General features: G+C 38.9%; 1 protein-coding gene across 15 annotated transcripts in view; it reads right to left on the bottom strand.

Moving 5' to 3' along the window:
* The window catches only part of gab1 (GRB2-associated binding protein 1), a 165,140-nt gene that overhangs the window by 85,460 nt on the left and 59,142 nt on the right, over positions 1-20,538 (bottom strand). For 8 of the 15 annotated variants that reach the window (XR_010546774.1, XM_065295738.1, XM_065295739.1 and 5 more), the window contains exon 1: positions 14,730-14,928. The exons of the other annotated variants lie outside the window; for them this stretch is intronic. Coding sequence is in view for 7 of the 8 variants with exons in the window: in XM_065295738.1 (XP_065151810.1) it covers positions 14,730-14,912 (183 nt within the window). In the remaining variant the exon portion in view is untranslated. Of the gene's footprint in view, positions 1-14,729; positions 14,929-20,538 lie in introns of those variants that run through there. 15 annotated transcript variants of the gene reach the window in all.

Here is a 20,538-nt window from a genome sequence, read left to right as displayed (position 1 = left end):
CACTCTTTAATTTTTGGTAGCCCGAAATGAATATAAGTAGCCCGGATTAAAAAATGCACTGTTTAATGTAGAATATTGATAAATCCTGGATTTCCATTTAAGCCAACTATTCCATGGGATGGCCATGCTAACAATTTGGTTCCCAAAACGTTCCCCTATTTTCCGAGGTTTTTGGTTAGACAGGAATATTTTCTTTAAGAAAATAAACATTCCCCTAATGTTGTTTTTTGGTTATTTTAACGTTTCCCTAACGTTAGAATAATTTAATTGTTATATTACTGAAATATTATATGAATGTATTATAACACAGGTTATTTTTTATAAAAAATACCTCAACACATCACACATTGTATTTAGATAACATGGTATTTTATCAAATATATAAACAACCACTATAACACAATATAGAAGACTTAAAGCAGATATTTATTAAAAAGGAATAAACATTTAATTCCCTTTAGGTTAACAGATCTTACCATAGCCGTTTATTTTCGCTAGAATAATGTTAGACTCTGAGGTAAAACGAAATGACAAACACACATTCTATTCGCTTTAGGTAAACGTAATATCTTACCACTGCTGTTTAGTCACCTATCAAAAGCTTAACATCATATTCTCTTAATAGCCTAGACGTGTCAAAGCGATCAGAAATCACTCAAATATATTTTCCTTCTCACATATTTAAAGGGGGGGTTTAATGGTATTTCAAGCATTCTGACTTATTAACACAGTTATAGAGTTGTTTCCTCATGCTAAACGTAGGCAAAGTGTCAAAAATGCAGTTGGGCGTGTTTCAGAGTATTTCTGTGCCGAATGCACTTCGCCAGGGTTCGTACAAGTTTCGGCCAATTTTTTTCGATTACGGTTCTAACTGACGTTTCAGGGGTTTTCGATACGTATCACTTCTTTATATGGGCTTCCGCCGGAAAACTTCCCCCGGAAAACCCCGCCCAGCCGTCAGTCAGCGGGAGACGCTAGAGCTTGCTAACAGCTTATCACGCCACTCAGCTTTGTTTAATTTCAAAAGTCAACAATGGCACAACAAGAAGTGTGTTTTTGGATGTAAGGAGAAGACATCCAGCCTTATGGAAACAATGGATATAGTTTATTATCCGGATTAGCAGCGGAGTTTTGCGTGTGTGTTTGATGCGGTGGATTTTCATGACGAGTTACACGTGGTAAGTAAGACTTCTGTCTTATGTTGGAAATAGGCGCGTGTATATTATATAAATGACACGAACATGTAGTGAATCATAAGTTAAAACAGTGTTGTATAGTGTTGCATGACTCGTACTCGCTCCTCCCGTGTTATAACTCCTCCTTCTTCATTTTTTCGTACGTTATCGGAAAGATTCGGTAAAGCTAATCTTTCTTTTATAAATCTGATTAAACTAAAGACTCTTCAGAGATATAAAGGATGTCATACTACTCCATAGGTACTCCAGATTAATATCAGAAATGCAGAAACAGCGTGTGTTACGTGAGCTTTAAGTTACTAACTGAAGAAAGAAAAAAGAAACGCTAAAACAATGTCAGTGTATGAGGTTAAAATGAAATGACGCTATTTTATTAAATGATTTGAGTTCGCGCTTTTTTGCTGAGCACAAAGCAAGCAGGTGCTCGTGAAGAGCGAAGCCGGGAGAAGCGCGTGCAGAGGTCGCGCGCATATCAGACGTGCACATTAAAAGGATGGGTTTATATATGCTTTTACTTCATTTCCTGACAGTTTCACTTGTTATGTGAGGATAATGACTGACAAGAAGACGCCGAAATACATGCAATATAATGACCTAACTAAATCTGAGACGAAGCAAAAACATTAAATTATTATTTCCTCCCCAAGATAACCCGACGGGCAGGGCAGAGATACATTTTGGTAGCCCGACAGGAATTCACAATAGCCCCGGGACGTCGGGCTAGCGATTTTGCGAGCCCTGCTGCTGAAAAGCTTATACCCTGTGCTGATTTGCACTGCTCTTGGTAGATTATGTTGGACATTATGGAAATTAGATTTTTGCGCCTGTGTTCTTAAACGTGCGCAATAAAAGAAATATGCTAATTTGCATTGTTTAGTAAATCTGGCCCTAAATCACATATTGTGATTATCAATATTTCAGTGAAGGGAACAAAATTTATTTGAGTAACAAATAAAAAAATGGGGCGACTAAAAGGCAAAGCAACCTCCAATTAACTGCAGTAAATTTACCTTTACATACTCACTGACCTGCGATTAAAGTGCCCATCTTATGACTGCTTTTCCACAAGTTATATAGGTCTATGAGTTCCATAAAGCATGTTTCAAAAGTTGTTTGCTCGAAATAGCTTGTAGGAAGAGATTGTTACCCATCTCTAGTAGCCTCTGTTTCAGGGCAGTTCAGATTGTGCCGTTTTGAGCTAGTCATTACATATTTATGAGCTGCTGCTCCTTTGATCACGCCCCACTACTAACGTCATGTGCCCGTGCGCGTGCTCAGTGGTATCGTGAGCAGTACAGACCATACTGTGTTATTATTTTATATATTATTATTATTAACGGTTTATGTTGCCAACAGACAAATCATGCAGAAAAGTATCACTAATAAGTAACGTTACACTACAGGAGAAGAAACTCATGACACACAATGATTCCAGAGTAAATTGTGATGTTACGTTAGCAGTCACAACAATAAACTCGTTTTCCCTGGACAATGCTAACATATTCCCATTATAAAACATTTTCAAGCGCATTATTTTCGCAAATTACAGAAATTAAGACCCGGCGGGGGATGTATACTGCTTGTGGACCGCGTGCTAATTGCTAGAAGCTAGCGGGAGGTCCGGACCGTAAAGTTATAAGAGGCTTGGGGGTTAGCCTTGTCAGAAAAGCCGGGGCGGTAAGGCCCGGTCTCGGTGTGTCAAACTCATCATGACACACAAAGATTCCAGCGTAAATTGTGATGTAGCAGTCTGAACAATACACTCGTTTTCCCTGGACAATACTAACATATTCCCGTTATAAACATTTTCAAACGCATTATTTTCGCAAATTACAGAAATTAAGACCCGGCGGGGGATGTATACTGCTTGTGGACCGCGTGCTAATTGCTAGAAGCTAGCGGGAGATCCGGACCGTGTATATATCCATGCGGACCGTAAAGTTATTAGAGGCTCGCCTCGTCAGAAAAGCCGGGGCGTACGGTCTCGGTTAGTTTTGCAAAAAGCTTTTAGCTCTAGCATCATAAATGTAGTATTTTGTGACAGAAGATGACAACATGCAAAATATAACGTGACTTTTTACCTTTTGTGATGATACAACGCGATCGCGAATCGAATCCAGTCTGTTTCAGATGTGTGAATGATCCATGAATGTCCAATAAAATGCATCCAATTACCATTTTTGTCCACAAATGCGTATAATCCGTGAAATATAGATACATAGTCTGTTGTTTACATCAGATTTCGCATGAAGGTCTTATCGCCTACAATCTGAGGACTGTTTGCGTCGTAACACACTGTATATAAGATTACTCCGGGTTCCAATAACCACGCGTTAAAACTTTGTTTTTAAAAGTAGGTGGGAGTATAATCCATAATATCCAAATAGCGCTGTTATTTCCGTGAGAGATGATAACAGCACAGAGGGTCTCATTCAAGTGACTGGTCTATGCTCTCTAGCTACCTGGTGGGTGGAGACCTGCGAGTGGGGTGGTGGGCGGGAAAATTCAAACTGAATGTGACGAAACGGTTTGTTACGTCACAACGGAGCTGAGTTTTAACTAGCGCAATCTGAGACTCAAGGCAGAGGACATTCAGAAACCTGTATCTCACTCAAAACAGCATGGATGGATTTTTTTCCAAGTTTGTATGCGTGTGGGAGCATCAGAGACACAAATGAACACCCCAAAACCCAGAAAAAGTGAGTTTTCATAATACGGGCACTTTAAAACACATGCTTGATTGCACTTTGTTTTAATTATAATATTTTAATGTTGATCAATATCAATCTCTTCAGTCTCTTAGTCATTTCTTCAAGGGACCAGACATTAACTACTATGCTACCTTGACCCTGTGCGATTTGAGGAAATAACCATGTGCTTGAGTGGAAAGCTAAGTGCATAATAATAGAACTAGCCTGTCCAGACCTGAATAGATAAAGGCGGGCGCCTCCCCCTCGCCGCTTACTGACTCTTCAAGTCCTCTGCATGACATCATTCTCTTAAGCCACACTCCCATCAATCTCTCTCTTCATGGTCACCCCGTCTGCAGTTACAAGGCTAGTCACTGCTAATATTTATTAAATGGGTTCTGATTGGTAAAACAAATCTGATTTTACTCTCATTAAACACATGCCAACGTACAGCGTAATTTAAAAGGAGGATACACACTGACGCAAATGTGTCGATTAAATGGGTGTAGGTATAGGGTGCTGCCAGTGTACACAAACTTTACTGTTTAATAGACACATTTAGGTGATAAATGCAAGTGTGGGGTGATCAGTTTGGGGTAATCAGTGACTCAAGGTATGTGCATGTGTCGCAGTTCAAGCACTCTCGTGTAAAAAGGGGTGTGTCAAGATGCCTATCTGCCGAGAACAAGCTGTCGGCTACATGTCAGGGCAAAACCCAGGTTGGGTCACACCTGCCATCTGTTTATCATCTAACTGGGTCTCAGTCTCACTTTCTTTATTTGTAGTGACAGCATGAAACTACACAACAACCTAGATTCCTTAATCTATGACAACATATTAAAAAGAAAACCAAGTCTTTTCTTTATTTCTATTAATACTTAAAATAATACAATTAAAACTTAAGTTTTAAGTTGTTATACTTTTATAAAATGACTCAAAAAATTTAAATCATACTTCTATATAATCTATATAGGCTTTTGGTAAGGCAAGAAGAGCCTTTAAATATTATCCATTTGACTTTTTCTTAGGGCAGTTCACTGGAGTAGAAATAATGTCCACACAGCAAAATCACCAGTGTTAAATCTACACTGCTGGTGTTTATATGGGTACCACCAGACCTGGTGGTACCCATACAGTATATACACCAGGAGTGTACATTTAGCAATGGTGATTTTGCTGTGCAGAATGTTGTGATTTCAATGTTTTATAGTAGTCTTCATACACACAACATTATTCTACATTCTAATAAAAAGCAAAGACACATAATTTTAAATAAACATTAGCATTAACACCACCAGCTAACATTAAAATGGTTCAAACAAAAACACATCTTCTGACTGTAACCTTTTGCATACCAGAACGAGTCTTTCTTGCCCTGTGATCTCAGATGCATAATATTGAAGTAAGCACAATACAAACGATTTGTGCTTGATAGTTTTTTGTTGGCCTCAGCATTAATGGTTTTCCTAATGTATTTCTAACACTGACCACATGACTTCCACTTGCTTGCACTTAAAAGCATAAGGAAAAAACTAAAACACTATTCTATACCTCCAACTGTGGGATAAGGGAAAATAACTAATGATGGGTAAACATACAAATCTTCGTTTAAATGATTCAATATACCCATTGTCTTGATGAGTGAATTTTTAATATGCTCCTGATTTAAAATTGTGGTAATACTGTCCCTTGTGTTAATCCATTATATTTGCATTACATGTTAAGACCAAGCATACTTAAAAATTAGGAAATTTAAAAAAAATATCAACTCAGAGCAGTTGCAATGCACAGTGATTATGTAATAATTGAGTGAATACAATAGTCCTGCAAAAGCAGCTAGGACTTAACACAAGTTCGAAAAATAGTTTTGCCTACTTTTTTCTCCACCCAAAACTAAAAAGAACAGAAAAGAGAAGTGAGACGGACAGATTTTACTTCTCTTTTCTCACACAGCATATTCCACAGGCTGTTTTGAATCAGCGACTTTGGTCAATCACTTCAGTTTAGTGTTGACCTGATTTAGGCTTAAACTAGACACTAGTTTCTTTCTAGTCTAGAAAGAAGAGACAAGCCCCCTGCTTTCGTTTAAACATGAGTGAGAGCCCTGCTGAAAAAAACAGCATCAAACCAGCATGGACCAGCATGGGAATTATGCTGGTCTATGCTGGTTTAGCTGGTGGTCACAGCATACCAGCACCAAAACACAACATATGCTGGTATGACCAGCATGGGATGCTGGTGCTAATGCTGGTTTAGCTGGTGCTAATGCTGGTTTGTTGCTGGTTTAGCTGGTGCTAATGCTGGTGCTGATGCTGGTTTAGCTGGTGTTCACTAGCAAACCAGCACCAAAACACAACATATGCTGGTCTTGCTGGTATGCTGTTTTTTCAGCAGGGAGAGATCTCTGCTTGTGTTGTTAGAGGAGGTGTACACGAAGACCCGAGGAACCGTACGGGTTCAAGTCTATACTTTAAATTATCAGCTGGGTCCGGGTCGTGTCCAAATCTATTACTTCAGGTCCCGGGTCTGTTTACCATGTGGGTAATACCAGAGTCGATCTTACTCTGAGAACACACAACCATTATCAGCCTTATAGTCAGTCAGTGCTGTGTTTCTATGGCTACCATTCAGAAGCTTCTGCAGTGACCCAATGACTTTACCTTTAACTTTATTAACAATTATTTAGAAGTCGGGACTTATTCCACCATACCGCGTTTTGCAATGTACTTTGTACTTTCTCCAATTTTTATAATAATATTCTAAATCAGAGGTCACCAATCCTGCTCCTGGAGGGCTGGTGTCTCTGCAGAGTTTAGCTCCAACCCTAATCAAACACACCTGAAGCACATTAATTAGCTGATTCAGGTGTGTTTGATTAGGGTTGGGGCTAAACTGTGGCTGCGTCCAAAAACTCTAAATTGCTGCCTTCTGCGGCAGCTTTCCAAGGCAGGAAGGCATCAAGGCATGTCCGAATCCAATGTTAGGTTTACTTCCTGACTCCTGAGATCTTGTCCCACAATTCTATGCGTGTGCGCGCATGGGGAATGTGATTGGTTGAGCCTGGTCGAGTTCGAAAAAATAAAATGGCAGCCAAGAAAGCAACAGGAGCACAAATTTAGTGTAAATAAATGTATATTATTATTAATCACAAAGGCGCTCTCTCTTTATATTTTAAACATGCTGCCTTTGAAGTGTGTCTGAAAGCATTTCTCTAAGCTGCCTTCATGCCTTCGAAGTCATTGCCTCATGAGGCAGCGAGGAAACAAGTCAGCTGCCTAAGATTTCGGACGCAGCCTCTGCAGAGACACCGGCCCTCCAGGAGCAGGACTGGTGACACCTGTTCTAAATGAACCGTCTTATTGTTATATCTAAAGTTTTTGTGCAGACTCCGTTAAAAGAGCACAGAGATGATAGTAAAAAAGTAAAGCTAACATCAGCAGTCATGGCTCTGGACGGGCAATCGTTATTGTAATCCAAATGGGCAAATAGTCTAAAATATTATGCAAGTTGAGTTGAGAAACAAAAAATGCTAAACTGTGTCATCCATCACCATGACTACAAGTGGACTTTTAAAGCTTGGTATAATGATTTGATTAAGCATTTCAATTGGCAAGAGAGGAATAACATGGATGGAACTTTCTTTGCGAGGAGGATTGTGCATCACAGTCAGATACAAGGGAGAAGGCTATAAGACAAAGTTTACATTTCGCAACTTGTTTATTGACTTATTAATAGCATTTAGCTGAAAAGTATTTGCAGATCGAGTCCAGTTGGGTCCGTGTCTTCCCAGACGGGTTTGGTCCAGCCTTCAAATAATAGACAGGAACTCTGTACATCAAGTTAGATAAATGGGCGGGGAGTAGGCGACCTTTTGTGGCTGTTCAAACCAGTCTAAAGTGTTTTTGACTACCTCAAAAGTGGTCTAAAGGGGGCGAGCTCAAAACGTTTTACACCCCGTTTACACCTGTCTTTAGCATCGTCCACTTGTGATCCCATCAACGAAAACGCATCTTAATACCAGGTGTAAACAGCCTGATAAAATGTGTAGGCCTACCTATAAATCACATTGTCATTTTATATAACAGCATTTAGCGAATGTAAAAGAAGATACTAATAAGTCAGTCGACTGAATGTCATCTCGTTTTGTAAAAAGAACATTAAGACATTTTACTCCTGGTAGGGCTGGGAAAAAAATCGATTTGATTTTAAAATCGAGTTGGTAGGTCAAATCGATTCATATTTTCAAAAAATTGATTTTTTAAGATTTTTTTCTCCCCCTCTGCAGTATAGCGCAGCACATACAGTGTTTCCCAAACATAGGCTCTACTGGGCATTCCGCCCAGGTAAATTGCGACCCGCTCAGGAAAAAAAAATCACTTTACGAATTTCCGTATTTTCTGAACTCGACTGGATGACCCGTGTTTTGTTGAGAGAGACCGTGAAGATGCACGCGTCATAAACTCATCATCCAGCGCATCATAAACTCATCATCCAGCGCGGCAAACTGGATCAACTCCAGCACATACTGAGGTAACTGAGCAGCCAGGGAACTACACTGCGTCCAAAATGGTCGCATATGCTTATGTGCATATGTGTTTATAGCATCCAAGTTGGCTTCATTTTGCGTGCAAGCACGTTGTGTCTCTCCCGTTGAGTGTGCGTTCACGTGCTCTTTGTTTCTCAATGAATTGGGTGCGACGCGAAGCAAGCTCAGTGTCACATTGTATCCTTTCATGTTTCTGAACTTGAGCAGAGTTTTACCATTAGAGGTCTTTCTTCCCTGAGAGGACCCGTACGGTTCCGGTTTATATTTGAAATGGTCAGTCTGGTCCGGGTCGGTACTAGTTTATTACTTTGGGTCCCAAGTATGATTAATATTGTGTGTAAAACCCGATTCGACCGGAGATCAGCCGTGAGCGCTACCTAAAGCTCGAGTGAAGTTTCAGCGTGCCTCCAGTTTCTATGGTGATAACAACTGGCTCTTGTTGCAACCACGCGCTGCATTTTCTTTATCCCATTTTTTAATAATCTTACTATTAATAGACCATATCTTTTCTAGAATCTAAAAAGTTTGCACAGAGATTGTAGCAAAAAGCAGTTCTAATTTCAAGCCCATTGCACTGAACGAGCAAAGCTAAAGCTGACTCAGGATATAAAAAAACGCAAAGCTGTAATGTAAAGCCTGTCATCGGGACAGCAAGTAGACTTTTAAATCTGAAATAATGAGTGGATTAAGCTTTTTTAATCGGCAAAAGAGAAATAGAAAGCAGAAGCAGTAAAAGTGCCTATCTCTAGAAATTATTACCATTATAACATCCATCACATTTATAATCTATAGACCTGCACTGTCTATTAATATACTGTACATAGTATTGTATTATATTTAGTTTGATTAAAGGAGTCTAATTGCTTCATATATCAGTGCAAAAACAGTAAGGGCCCTATCTTGCACCCAGCGCAATTGACTTTGTCATGGACGCATGTATCATTCGTATTTTGCAACGGCGCACAGCGGGTTTTTCCCTCTACAGACGCACGTCGACAAACTAGGGAATGAACTTGCGCTCCCTGGGTGTTTCAGCGCAAAAAAAGAGGCGTGTTCCGGCGCAAACCATCCCTGATGCTATTTTGCAGTTTCAAAAAACAATTGCGCCACTGACCAGAAAAAAAAGTTTAAAGTCAGTGGCGCGTGGTTCATTATGCTATTTTAAGGGCGCATGCTTGACCATAATGTATAGCGTGCACAACGCGCATACACTTTGCATCTAATCTACACAGATGCAACAGTTATTTTTGCAAATCATAAATTGTTACACTGCGTTAAAAAATTCTCATGCAAATAACGATTAAAATATTTTCATAAGTTTGTTGTGTGGCTTTATTACGTTTATTTTATGTAAATAATAATTTAAATGTTTTCATAAGAAACCTTAATGTATATAAACTTGATTTGTTAGTCTACTTTGGGGTTGGACCTTGCGTTTCTTGGGTCCGATTTCAAAGCCCCCAAACCCTTTCAGCGGTGAGGGTGGACGCACCGATGTCCTCTGCTGGCGTCAGGTCCTGAAGCAGATCCACCTCCCGTTACACGGCGTGCCCGATTTATGCTGGCAAGCATGGGATTCCCCCGTACAAGGACGTCGGTCTCCTCGGCTGTGAACTGCTCCTGGCGTGCGCCTGGTAAATCCGTCATAATAATAGCAACCCGCCACGGAACTTGGGCCCTTGCGTTTAAAGGGAATGTTGGATAGCGTTCTGATTGGTTTATTTGACGTTACGCCCAAACCACACCTATGAATAATGAACCTACTTCAGACCAACCCCTTATTGATTTGCGCCCGGCGCAAGAGTTATTTCTCACGCCGGGAAAATAGCAACAGCGCCCAAGATCCGCCCACAAACTCACTTGCGCGTTGCGCTTCGCACTTGCGTTTCAGATCGTTAAAATAGGGCCCTAAGTGTTTTTGTGGTGCTTTGACAAACAGTGTCAGCTTTGTTCATGGCAAAGAAAGTTTGGGGTGGTTAGATTAATGAACTGTAATGTGAAATTAATATTAATGTTCAATAATTCAAAGTATTGTGTTGTGTCACACATTATTAGTTTGTCGGTGGATTATAATGATTGCCCTTTTCACCAGCTACCACCACAAGTAAATTTCAAATCTGTGGGAAACACTGATATACATTTTGCATTCGCCAAATCTTCATTCCTTCCCAATTTTTTGTTGATGCATTTTAATTAAATATAATAAATATATATTTTAAAAATATATACAGTTTGCAATTATTTTGTTTTAAATGGGGTCGGGGAAAAAATCTAATTGAATCGTAAATCGAGTTTTTTATAAAAAAATCTCAGATTTTTTTATGGGGACGAATCGCCCAGCCCTAACTCCTGGTGTTTTTAAGGTTGCATAAGAGTTCCAGGGTAGGACTGGAATTTCAGTCTCATCTTCATCTCTCCAAAGCATTCTGAGCATCAGACCAAGCCCATTTCACATTACAACCATGCAAATGTTTCTGCAGTCCCTCAGGCTGTAGATGAACAATGCGGTTGTTGAAGGAGCTGTGCTCTGAAGCGTCAGTTTTCGGCCACCCTGGTCTTGCTAGCGTGGTTCATGGAGTAATGATGACTTGAAGAAGGAAAGCTACAAAGCCCTTTTGTGTTGTTCAAACAGCACTGAAAAAACACCTTTGTTAGGACCAAAAAGATATCTGGGATTCTTACAAAAATGCGGCGTTAAAATAACCGCAGCTGCACCACATCAGCCCAGGATTAGTAAAGGATACGCAGGCGACAAGCACTCCTAACATGTCACAAATGGTACTATATTGTCATAATTGTCGTCGTTTGTGCCATGGAGGAGAAGACCTTAAATGCACCGTCTTTATCTTTCATCAGTGTGACTCCTACAAAAGCCAGTTTACTGAAAGGCATTGCTGGCCTTGTGGAATGAATGGTAGAGCAGACACTTCTTATTACAACCGACGTAGCGAGAACAGTTCCCAAGGTCTTGATGCAATTTCAAGCCCTTTCAATCTTTTCTCAGGAACTGAATCTTTTAAGGGCTTTCCTGCCTTTTTAGTTGATTAAAACAGTTCTGTAGTCTCTGCACAACAACTAATAGGGACCGATGGCATTCTCACCCAGTGATCCAAAATGAGCTTGGTCATTCTTTATCCACCAAGGCAACTTCAGAATTGGCCTAAAATCTGCTGTCTACACCAAGTTGGATAGAGTAACTTTGGCAACCTCAGCACAGTTTTTTTTGGGGGGGGGGGTTAGGCTGTTACAGTATAGAAAAAAATTCCAATGGAACCTTATCATGATAAGTCACCTTGAAACTTGTTGGCAATTCTAACGACAAATTTAGTATGTGTTTACTTACTGTTCAGGCCAGACACAACAACCATTTGACCAGAGTGCTTTCTCAATTCATTTAAAAATATAAACCGTAACCATACATTGCAATTTCAATTATTGATCGCTTAACGCTTACCACGTTATCGATTTAAAAGTAATTACATTTTCTAAAATGCATGCACTGTTTATTAGAAGGTAGAAAACAACAATTGAAGAGTTTCATTGCAAAACGAGATAATGAGATTTTTTTTCAGAAATCTCGTTTTTTGGTTGTGCATGTCAATTAATATCAATTCAACTGCAGTTGGTTTGTTTTGATTTAAACCTTCATAACTTAACAGGGTTGCTGCAGGTTTCACAAAGTCAAATTTAAGACTTTTTAAGACCTTTTTAAGACCATTATGAGTGAAATTTAAGACCAACGCGACACAATGATCTCAGAAATTCTCAAAACATTAATTTTTTTATTATTTCATTTTTTTTTACAAATAAAATCCACTAATATGGGAAGAGCAGTATGGTCAGCTGCTGATATGTGCCTTGTTAACGTACACTTTTTCCACCCATACGCTATATGCATAAATATGCACTATACCGCCATCGCATTTATTCGCCTCTCTAATTACACAATAATTAAATGAAAATGAAATTTACCATCTAAAGGCTGTTCGTGGTTTGTTGTGTGTTGCTAACAAGGCCGTTTCTAAATCCGAAGGCTGTAACCTCCAGAGGTTGCATTTGTAGGCTGCATATGTCATCAAGATTAGCAGATTAAAATCAAGGGGGTAAACGCACATGGAGCACTGAGGTAAACAAAAGCTTCCTTAGTGAAAACTGTGCAACACTAAAGTTGACTCGGTGGCTCGGGAGTCGACGGACTGACTGTTTAAGTTGATTTTCAATAAAGCAGTGTTGATTTTATCACTTCTGGGTCCTCTGTTTCAGAACCTGGCAAATGCTCAGGTAAGCCACAGGCTAGTTGGTTAAATTAACACAGAAAAGATTTTGCTTTTACAAACTGCATTTAAGGTTTGTTTCTCGCCAAACCGTATACAGTCAGATCACAACACCTGAAATATAGCTTATTGCATGAATTGCATGGATTATAATAGCCTACATTTGTTTCCTCTTTAAAAAAATACTTGGGTTAATTAAATTTAAGACCTAGGAAAAAAATCTGGCTATTTTTAAGACTTTTTATGGCCTTAAATTTAACTTTCTGAATTCTTAACCCCATTCACACAGACCTCTGGTCCCAGAAAATACCCGTAAAATTGCCAGACAAGCGTCTGTGTGAACAAAAACTCGTTCCGTTAATCTTCTGGGATCGTTGCCGGAAAGAGGACCTAGTAAGATACGCGGGTAACCCTCTGTGTGAACAAGAAGCCGCAAGAATGCCCTAAAGGGCGTGTCGAAGTGAGGACATCACAACACAAGTTATGGTTCAGCTCCTTACAACGAGAGATAACATGCATTTAAACATTCACCACGAGAAATGTTGCAAACTAGATTGAAGCAGTTATCAGGAAATGATATATGAGACGCATAAACAATGACGCACGTGCCGTGTCATGGCAACATGAAGTTGGTTCAACTCTTTTAAATGAGGGATTTACAACATTCACTACGAGAAATGTCAGCAAACTGGACTGAAGCAGATATCAGGTAAGTTAGCTCGTTACTTACTGCGTTGAAACGGAGATCATTCAGCAGCATAAAAGAATATCACGTCACGTGCTCATTTGAGCTATAATAAACAAAAATACCCGCATGTCAAATATCCACTCTGAAGCTGAGATCATTCACCAGCATAGAACTGTGCATTCACGCGCTCCTTTGTAGTCTTATTATAAACAAAAATGCACGCGAGTTGTTTCTGGAGAGAGAAATAATATATAATATGCAAACTTCAGACGCTGCGTAGAAGAGAGGGCGGGACTTTCAACAGGTCACGTGTCTTTCCGGGACCATCAGATGCCATGTAATCTTGGCAGTGTGAACAAACAAAAACTCTAACCATTCCGGAAAAATCCAGGATGCATTTTACGTGTATTTTACGGAATTTCTGTGTGAAAAGGGCTTTAGACTTTTTAAGACTTTTTAAGACCCTGCGGGAACCCTGCTTAAAAATACAGCTAAGTAGCACCATAAAACAAAATAATAACATGATAACATAATAATAAATCTCGTTTTGCAACGATCTTCAATTAGAAAACATCCCAAATGAGGTCTATAGGTCTCCATTCCATCCCACAAATCCACATTTACAGTATTTACAGTAATTTTTTGGCCATCACCAGCTTTGTTGTTTTACCCAAATTTTAATGACCACCCACATTTATTTTTCATGCTTCTAATTAAAATACAAACAGAAAACGTGGAATATGTACACAAAGTGTAAAGTAAAAGTCTGTATATTTACTTTGTCCTCCCTTTGCAATAAGCGCATTTTAAAGTCTTTTAAAACTGAAGTACTGAAATCATTAGATAAGATTTAGAAATAAGGGTTTATTATGTCACTTAGGTTCAAGAGCGCCTGCAGGATCTTGCTATTACTCTAGAGTAGGTAGCATTAAATACTTGAAATACTTGGATATGTGATGGCCTAAAACTTTTGCACAGTACTATATATTCTTACACCCATTTAACATTAACTATAAGTTTTAAGTTTTATATATAAAATTGTATTCTAATCAATAATCAAAGCAACGCTGAGACTACTAAAGTGACTAGAGGCCACTCTAAGGGTGCACTGCTTCAACTGAGAAAAACAGCCTAAACAAGGTCATCCCCATGCAGCTTAACAGCATTGCAGGGCTTCTACACAAGCAACCTGTCAAATGAGACTGTGTGCACAGCCTGGTGCGAAATCGCTCTTCACTCCAAAATATTCATATTTTCACGCTTTCCTACTAACACCAGATCCCAAAACAACTCCTCTTGAGCTGACCCACATCTTAAAATCAACAGTGATCTTACCTTTCTAATAGTTTCCAACGGCAGTCGGGGTATAGCTGAGAGGGATGTGTCTATAATGTGTAGCATGAGCAAGTCTTTATCAAGAATACCAGTCTTTTTACATGGAACTCTGAAGGGACCTCTCCCACCTCTGACTTCCTGTGTATGGGTAATCAGGCCCTCCCAGAACGCCTTGAAAACCATGACCACTAAATCAGAGGGGCTGGGGTGAACTGAGGCAGAAGACAAGAAAGGGTGTGTGCGCGCATATAAACAAAAACACACGCACTCATGCTGACAATAATTCAGAGCTAAAGAAAAAAGTTAATTCTTGAACTGTTCTGTAGTGTCACAGAGTCTAAAAAATACTCAACAGTCAAATATAAATTAGGTAATGTTCTGAACAAAAATATCTGGAACTTGATGTCATGAATCATTTCAAGCATAGACTTCACAAACCACAACAATTCAAAAAGGGTTTGCATAACGGCAATCCCACATAAAGAATTAACGGAGGATTGCTGAATTTGCTCTATTACAGTAATATATTGCAAAGCAAATTTTTTGGCAGTGATTCTTCTCAAGCACTCTGCAGGTTCTAGCCACTGAGCTGCTCACCAGTCCATTACAATCTAATGTTTTCCAGGCCTTTCTAATATAATTAAATGAAACCGTGACCAACCGAATAATCCGAAAGCACAGACTTTTACTCGGCTGCACTGAAAAAGTATGCCATTTACAGTGTTGGGAGAAACGCATTACAAAATATAATACATTACAGTAATATATTAGTTTTTGCTGTAACGCAGTAATATAACGCATTACTAATAAAATTTTGGTAATATTTTACTCGTTACAGTCTTTGTAACAAGCGCGTTACAACAATGCATTTCAAAAATAGACGTGTTATTTTATTTTTTTTATTTTTGACCAATGCACGCGACCAACATCCACACAGGAAAAAGCTGCTGGTAAAATAGTAATGGCTGCGTCCCAAACAGCATACTTCCATACTATATAGTAGGCGAAAAGCACTACTTCTCGTACTCTTTGCCTACTATATAGTATGGAAGTAGGCGGTTTGGGACGCAGCATATGTCTGTTTCCAGGTGCTGTATATGCAGCATGTTCCTTTTAACTTTAATTTTGTATTTGACCGTTTCTTAAAGAGCCGAATCTGGGAAGTCCGCGGCTGTATAAGCATTGACTAAAGTGGTCGCAATCGGGTCCGGTAGCACCGCACACGCAAAATTCTGCGAATGAGAGCACTAAGTAAAAGCAACAGAAAGTTTCTATCGGTCTCCCATGCTGCTTGAACCTCAAAAGTAAAGAGACTTTTAGAAATTCAGTAAAATCCATTTCACCACACCAGCAATAACAAGGTAAGTTAACGTTGCTATGGTTACAGTCCATATAGATTGCTAGGCTATTCCTATGCTATCTACAGTTTTATTACAAACAGCAACCTAAACTACAACATAACATTAATGTAGACTTAAACATGGTTATTTAAATAGTACATTTAAACATAACTGTTTAAAGTTTTTACCAGCCTTTGTATGGGAGCCTATATTCATTGTTTGGCAAAAAGCAGTGTTCCTCTGTTTGTCTGTGTTTTATTAAGCAATTATATGTTAACCTACATGTAATCCTTATATTGTACTGAATTGAGCTGTATTCCTTGAGGCCTAATCCTCCAATAGCACTTTTTGATAAGTTGTGTCAACCCAGTGCATGCCAGGTTTGTGCTGTGAATCTGAATTTAAAGTGAATTTAAGAATAGAAATGAAAAGAGATTGCGTGTCTTCTTGCCATGTTATTAGTCTATAGGTTGCATTATAGTGGGCTCTAGCTTTATTGTGTTTGGTATGTGTACCATCATTTACCAGACTTTTACCAGATCATTTGTCCATGTTTATGACTCTGACAGTCATTGTTACTGTTTTTTGCCATAAGTCTTCACTGTGCCTATTCAAAGCTCGAGGGCCAACACATTACTTCTAGATTTATAAGCATCAATAAACTACATTTTAACATTTTATAATGCCTAGTCATACTTCTGTTATTTTGATGAAAGTAACTCAAAAGTAACGCAAAAGTAGTGTAACTCATTACAGTTCAGAGTCAGTAATATTGTAATGTAACTAATTACTTTCAAATGACAGTAATTTGTAATATATAATGTATTACACTTTGGAAGTAACTTGCCCAACACTGGCCATTTACGAGAACTGCTTTACTAAGTTTTAGACAGCAACTGCTATAACATGAGGTTACAACTGGGCAGGGTTACACAAGTCACAAGGCAAAATATTACTTAAATAAGTAAACAGAAGTCCACACTACAGACTTGCTAGCTTGGGTGCAAGCCGAACTTAGCCCCGCCCACAACATTTGTTGATGGGACGTTTGGTCTGGAGGTTCTCCATTGTGGCATTACAATGCTTACACAAAAAGTGTTTGGACCAATCAAATTGTCAGGGGGGCCTTTATACGATGATGGACAGATGATCAAAAGTAACGTAAATCAAGCACTTCACCAAAGAGAGCGTGTGTTGAATCTGTTTTCTCATGGAGGACCAAGTAAAAGAAGCAACTAAAAATGGGTATCACGGCGATGCAACTCGGCCTGCACGACGAGGTGGATATAATCAGTGGTCGTTGCTTTTTCGTGGCTGTTGGATAAGAAGGGACATGCTAGGCTTCGATGTTTTTCATGCCAACGTAATGGGTATCGTCGTGGATGAAGTTCACCTAACTTACAAATGGTAAGAGATAGTCTGACTGTATGATTTCGTAAATAACCCACAATGTCATGATATGAATCAAATGTTGTAAACATAGTGGGTGCCGACATACGTTTGCTAACTCAAACTTATGCTGCCTTCACATGCTATGGAAAGATAATAATTTCCATTTATGAACTGGTATTTACCAGTGTGATGTGTTCAAGTGATTTTGATGTCGTACTTTAGGGAAAATACATTCATGTGAGTAAATTGCTTGACTGCTCATTACTAGGAGGCTCCTATTGACTGTTAGCTAGCATCTGCTAACCAAACCATAACGGTATTTTTAAAACTACTTCTTCCAGCGTACGTGCAGTTGAGTTCTGTTGACAACAAGGAAGCGTCGATTAACATATGTCACACACTCCCTTGCTCTGATTGGTGGTAGGTCTATCCAATTGAGTGCAGATGCATTTTTTCTCCTGATTCGGTGAAACGCGTCCCAATAATCACAGCCCAATGGAGCGGTATCAGACTCAAATTCTGACTAGTTTGCGACTAACTTTGTACTTAAAATTCTGATAAGTAATGCCAAGTCGCATAATATTACGTTTACATTATATAATCCAATAATAATCCTGGCACATATATCACAGGTTTTGAATTTATTCAGATTAGTTGTGTGTAGCAATTTCGGTCATAATCTATTCTATATGTAGGTCATATAGACCTGCTGTACTCCAGCATTTTGTGCAATATGTTTTACAAATTACAAACTCTTTTTGACAAGATTACCACCACCCTTATTCTGTGAAAATTTAAGTGAACCAAAAAAAGTTATTATAAAAACTGCAATACAGTTGTGCATACTAGAGATCGTCCGATACTCGTTTTTTTTTTATACCGTAACCTATAACAAATATTTGGATGCTTATGTGCCCGATAACCGATATTCTGAACCGATTTTTATTAAATGTTATACTTTTGTTTTTGACATAATTACTACAACACTACTGAGCTGAAAAAACCCTTATAATAATCATCACCATCCCTTCATGTTTGCATACAAAGTAATAAATAGAGGGGTCTGAAAGAGTGAAGAATAATATTAATTTAATGAATAATGTAGAAACTATAATCCCAATACATGGACCTTTCCAAACACCCCTATCATTTTGTCAGAAATTGACTGATCCAAAGTTTGCGCTGGGGTTGCAGGTGGGGTTGCACAATCGTTCGGTTCGGTTCGTAATATCGTTACACCCCTATTTATGCTTATCATTAGCCTCGTAAAATCACGTTCATATTGCTGTTCACTTACCGGGGTTGAAGGCTGAAGCACAGCCACCACATGTAACTAACTTTTAACAAGGTTTACATGTTATATTAACATTTACCAGATAAATATTATTTTGCTAAAATATCTAAATAAATGTCAGTGGATATTAATTAATTATTTATTACCTTCGCAAGCGGTCACAGTTTGATACAGTTAATGCGTGAGTAAATGCATAGATAAACAGCGCTGTCAACAGCCATTTCATAAGCAACAAAATATTAATTATTCTGACATCAAATACCAGTTAAAAAATTCAATGATATATAAGCAGTTTTGTTATACTTTCCTGAATGTATTTCTGTCAGTGATTATGTGTAAAATCTCTTTGCTAACTACTGGATGGATTGCTGAAGGCCACAGGTTGCTGGTCAAGACAATGATATTATATCTCAAAAAAGGCACTTTATCCACCTGTTTTACTCTATAAACTATGTACAATATAGCCTGGGTGCCAGCCGATCTTAGCCCCGCCCACCACATTTTGGAAAACGGGAAGATCGGTCTGGCGTTTTCGAGGAGCTACTATGCGAGTCCCAAAACTGGCCGACGAATCAAATTGTGAGGGCGGGCTTTATACGATGATGGACAGATGATCAACAGTAACGTGTCAACCAAATCACCAAAGAGCGCGTGTGTTCAATCTGTTTGCAATGAAATGGCTGCCGCTGGAGAATTCATATGTGTGGAATCTGACATTGAGTCTGTTCTAAAAGATATCAACAGAGCATTGATTTAAAAAGAGGAACAGAGAAACGCGATCAAGGCATTTGTTTATGTTTTCGCCGTCCTTCCTACGGGATTCGGCAAAAGTTGGTCGCACTTATGGAGGACAAAGTTAAAGAAGCAACTGAAATGGGTATCACGGCGATGCAACTCTGCGTGCACGACGAGATGGATATAATTAGCGGTCGTTGCCAGCTTCTTTTCGGAAGCCCGGAATCGTGACTGCTGAATAAGTGGAGGGACATGCTAGGCTCCGATATTTTTCAAGCCAATGTAATGTAGCTATCGTCGTGGATGAAGTTCACCTAACGTACAAATGGTAAGAGAGTCTTACTGTATAACTTAGTAAATACTTAATGTTGTGATATAAATTAAATGTTGTAAACATAGTAGGTGTTGATTTACGTTCGCTAACTCAGACTTAGTATAATCACAATGATGTTAGTATCATTGTAGCGAAATTACTAGCAGTTCGGTCAGGCTGCAAAATATGACATTTCAACATACGTCACACACTCCGTTGCTCTGATTGGTCATAGGTCTATCCAATTGAGTGGAGAGGCATTTTTCGGTTGAGACACGCCTCATAATTGTAGCTCAATGGAGCAATATCAGACTCAAATTCTGACTAGAATTGAGTATGACAACGTCAGGCTATGTACAATATGCAGCCAACTCCGCTATGCTGTTCTCTCTCCCGCTCCGTCAAAACCGCAGTGCGAACTTTGGATCAGTCCATTTCTGACGAAATAATAGGGGTGTTTGGAATGGTCCATGTATTTGGAATATAGTTTCTACATTATTCATTAAATTAATATTATTCTTCACTCTTTCAGACCCCTCTATTTATGACTTTGTATGCAAAGAGGGAGTAATTATGATGATGATTATTATTATAAGAGTTTATTCTGTTCAGTTGTGTTGTAGTAATTATGTCAAAAACAAAGTATAACAGTAAATAAAAATCAGTTCAGCATATCGGTTATCGGGCACATACGCATCCAAATATTTGTTATCGGTATCGGTTTAAAAAAATGAG

The sequence above is a fragment of the Paramisgurnus dabryanus genome, chromosome 4 (genome assembly GCF_030506205.2).
Source record: "Paramisgurnus dabryanus chromosome 4, PD_genome_1.1, whole genome shotgun sequence".
NCBI classification, from domain to species: Eukaryota; Metazoa; Chordata; class Actinopteri; order Cypriniformes; family Cobitidae; genus Paramisgurnus; species Paramisgurnus dabryanus.
This window is presented reverse-complemented; position numbering and strand designations above follow the sequence as displayed.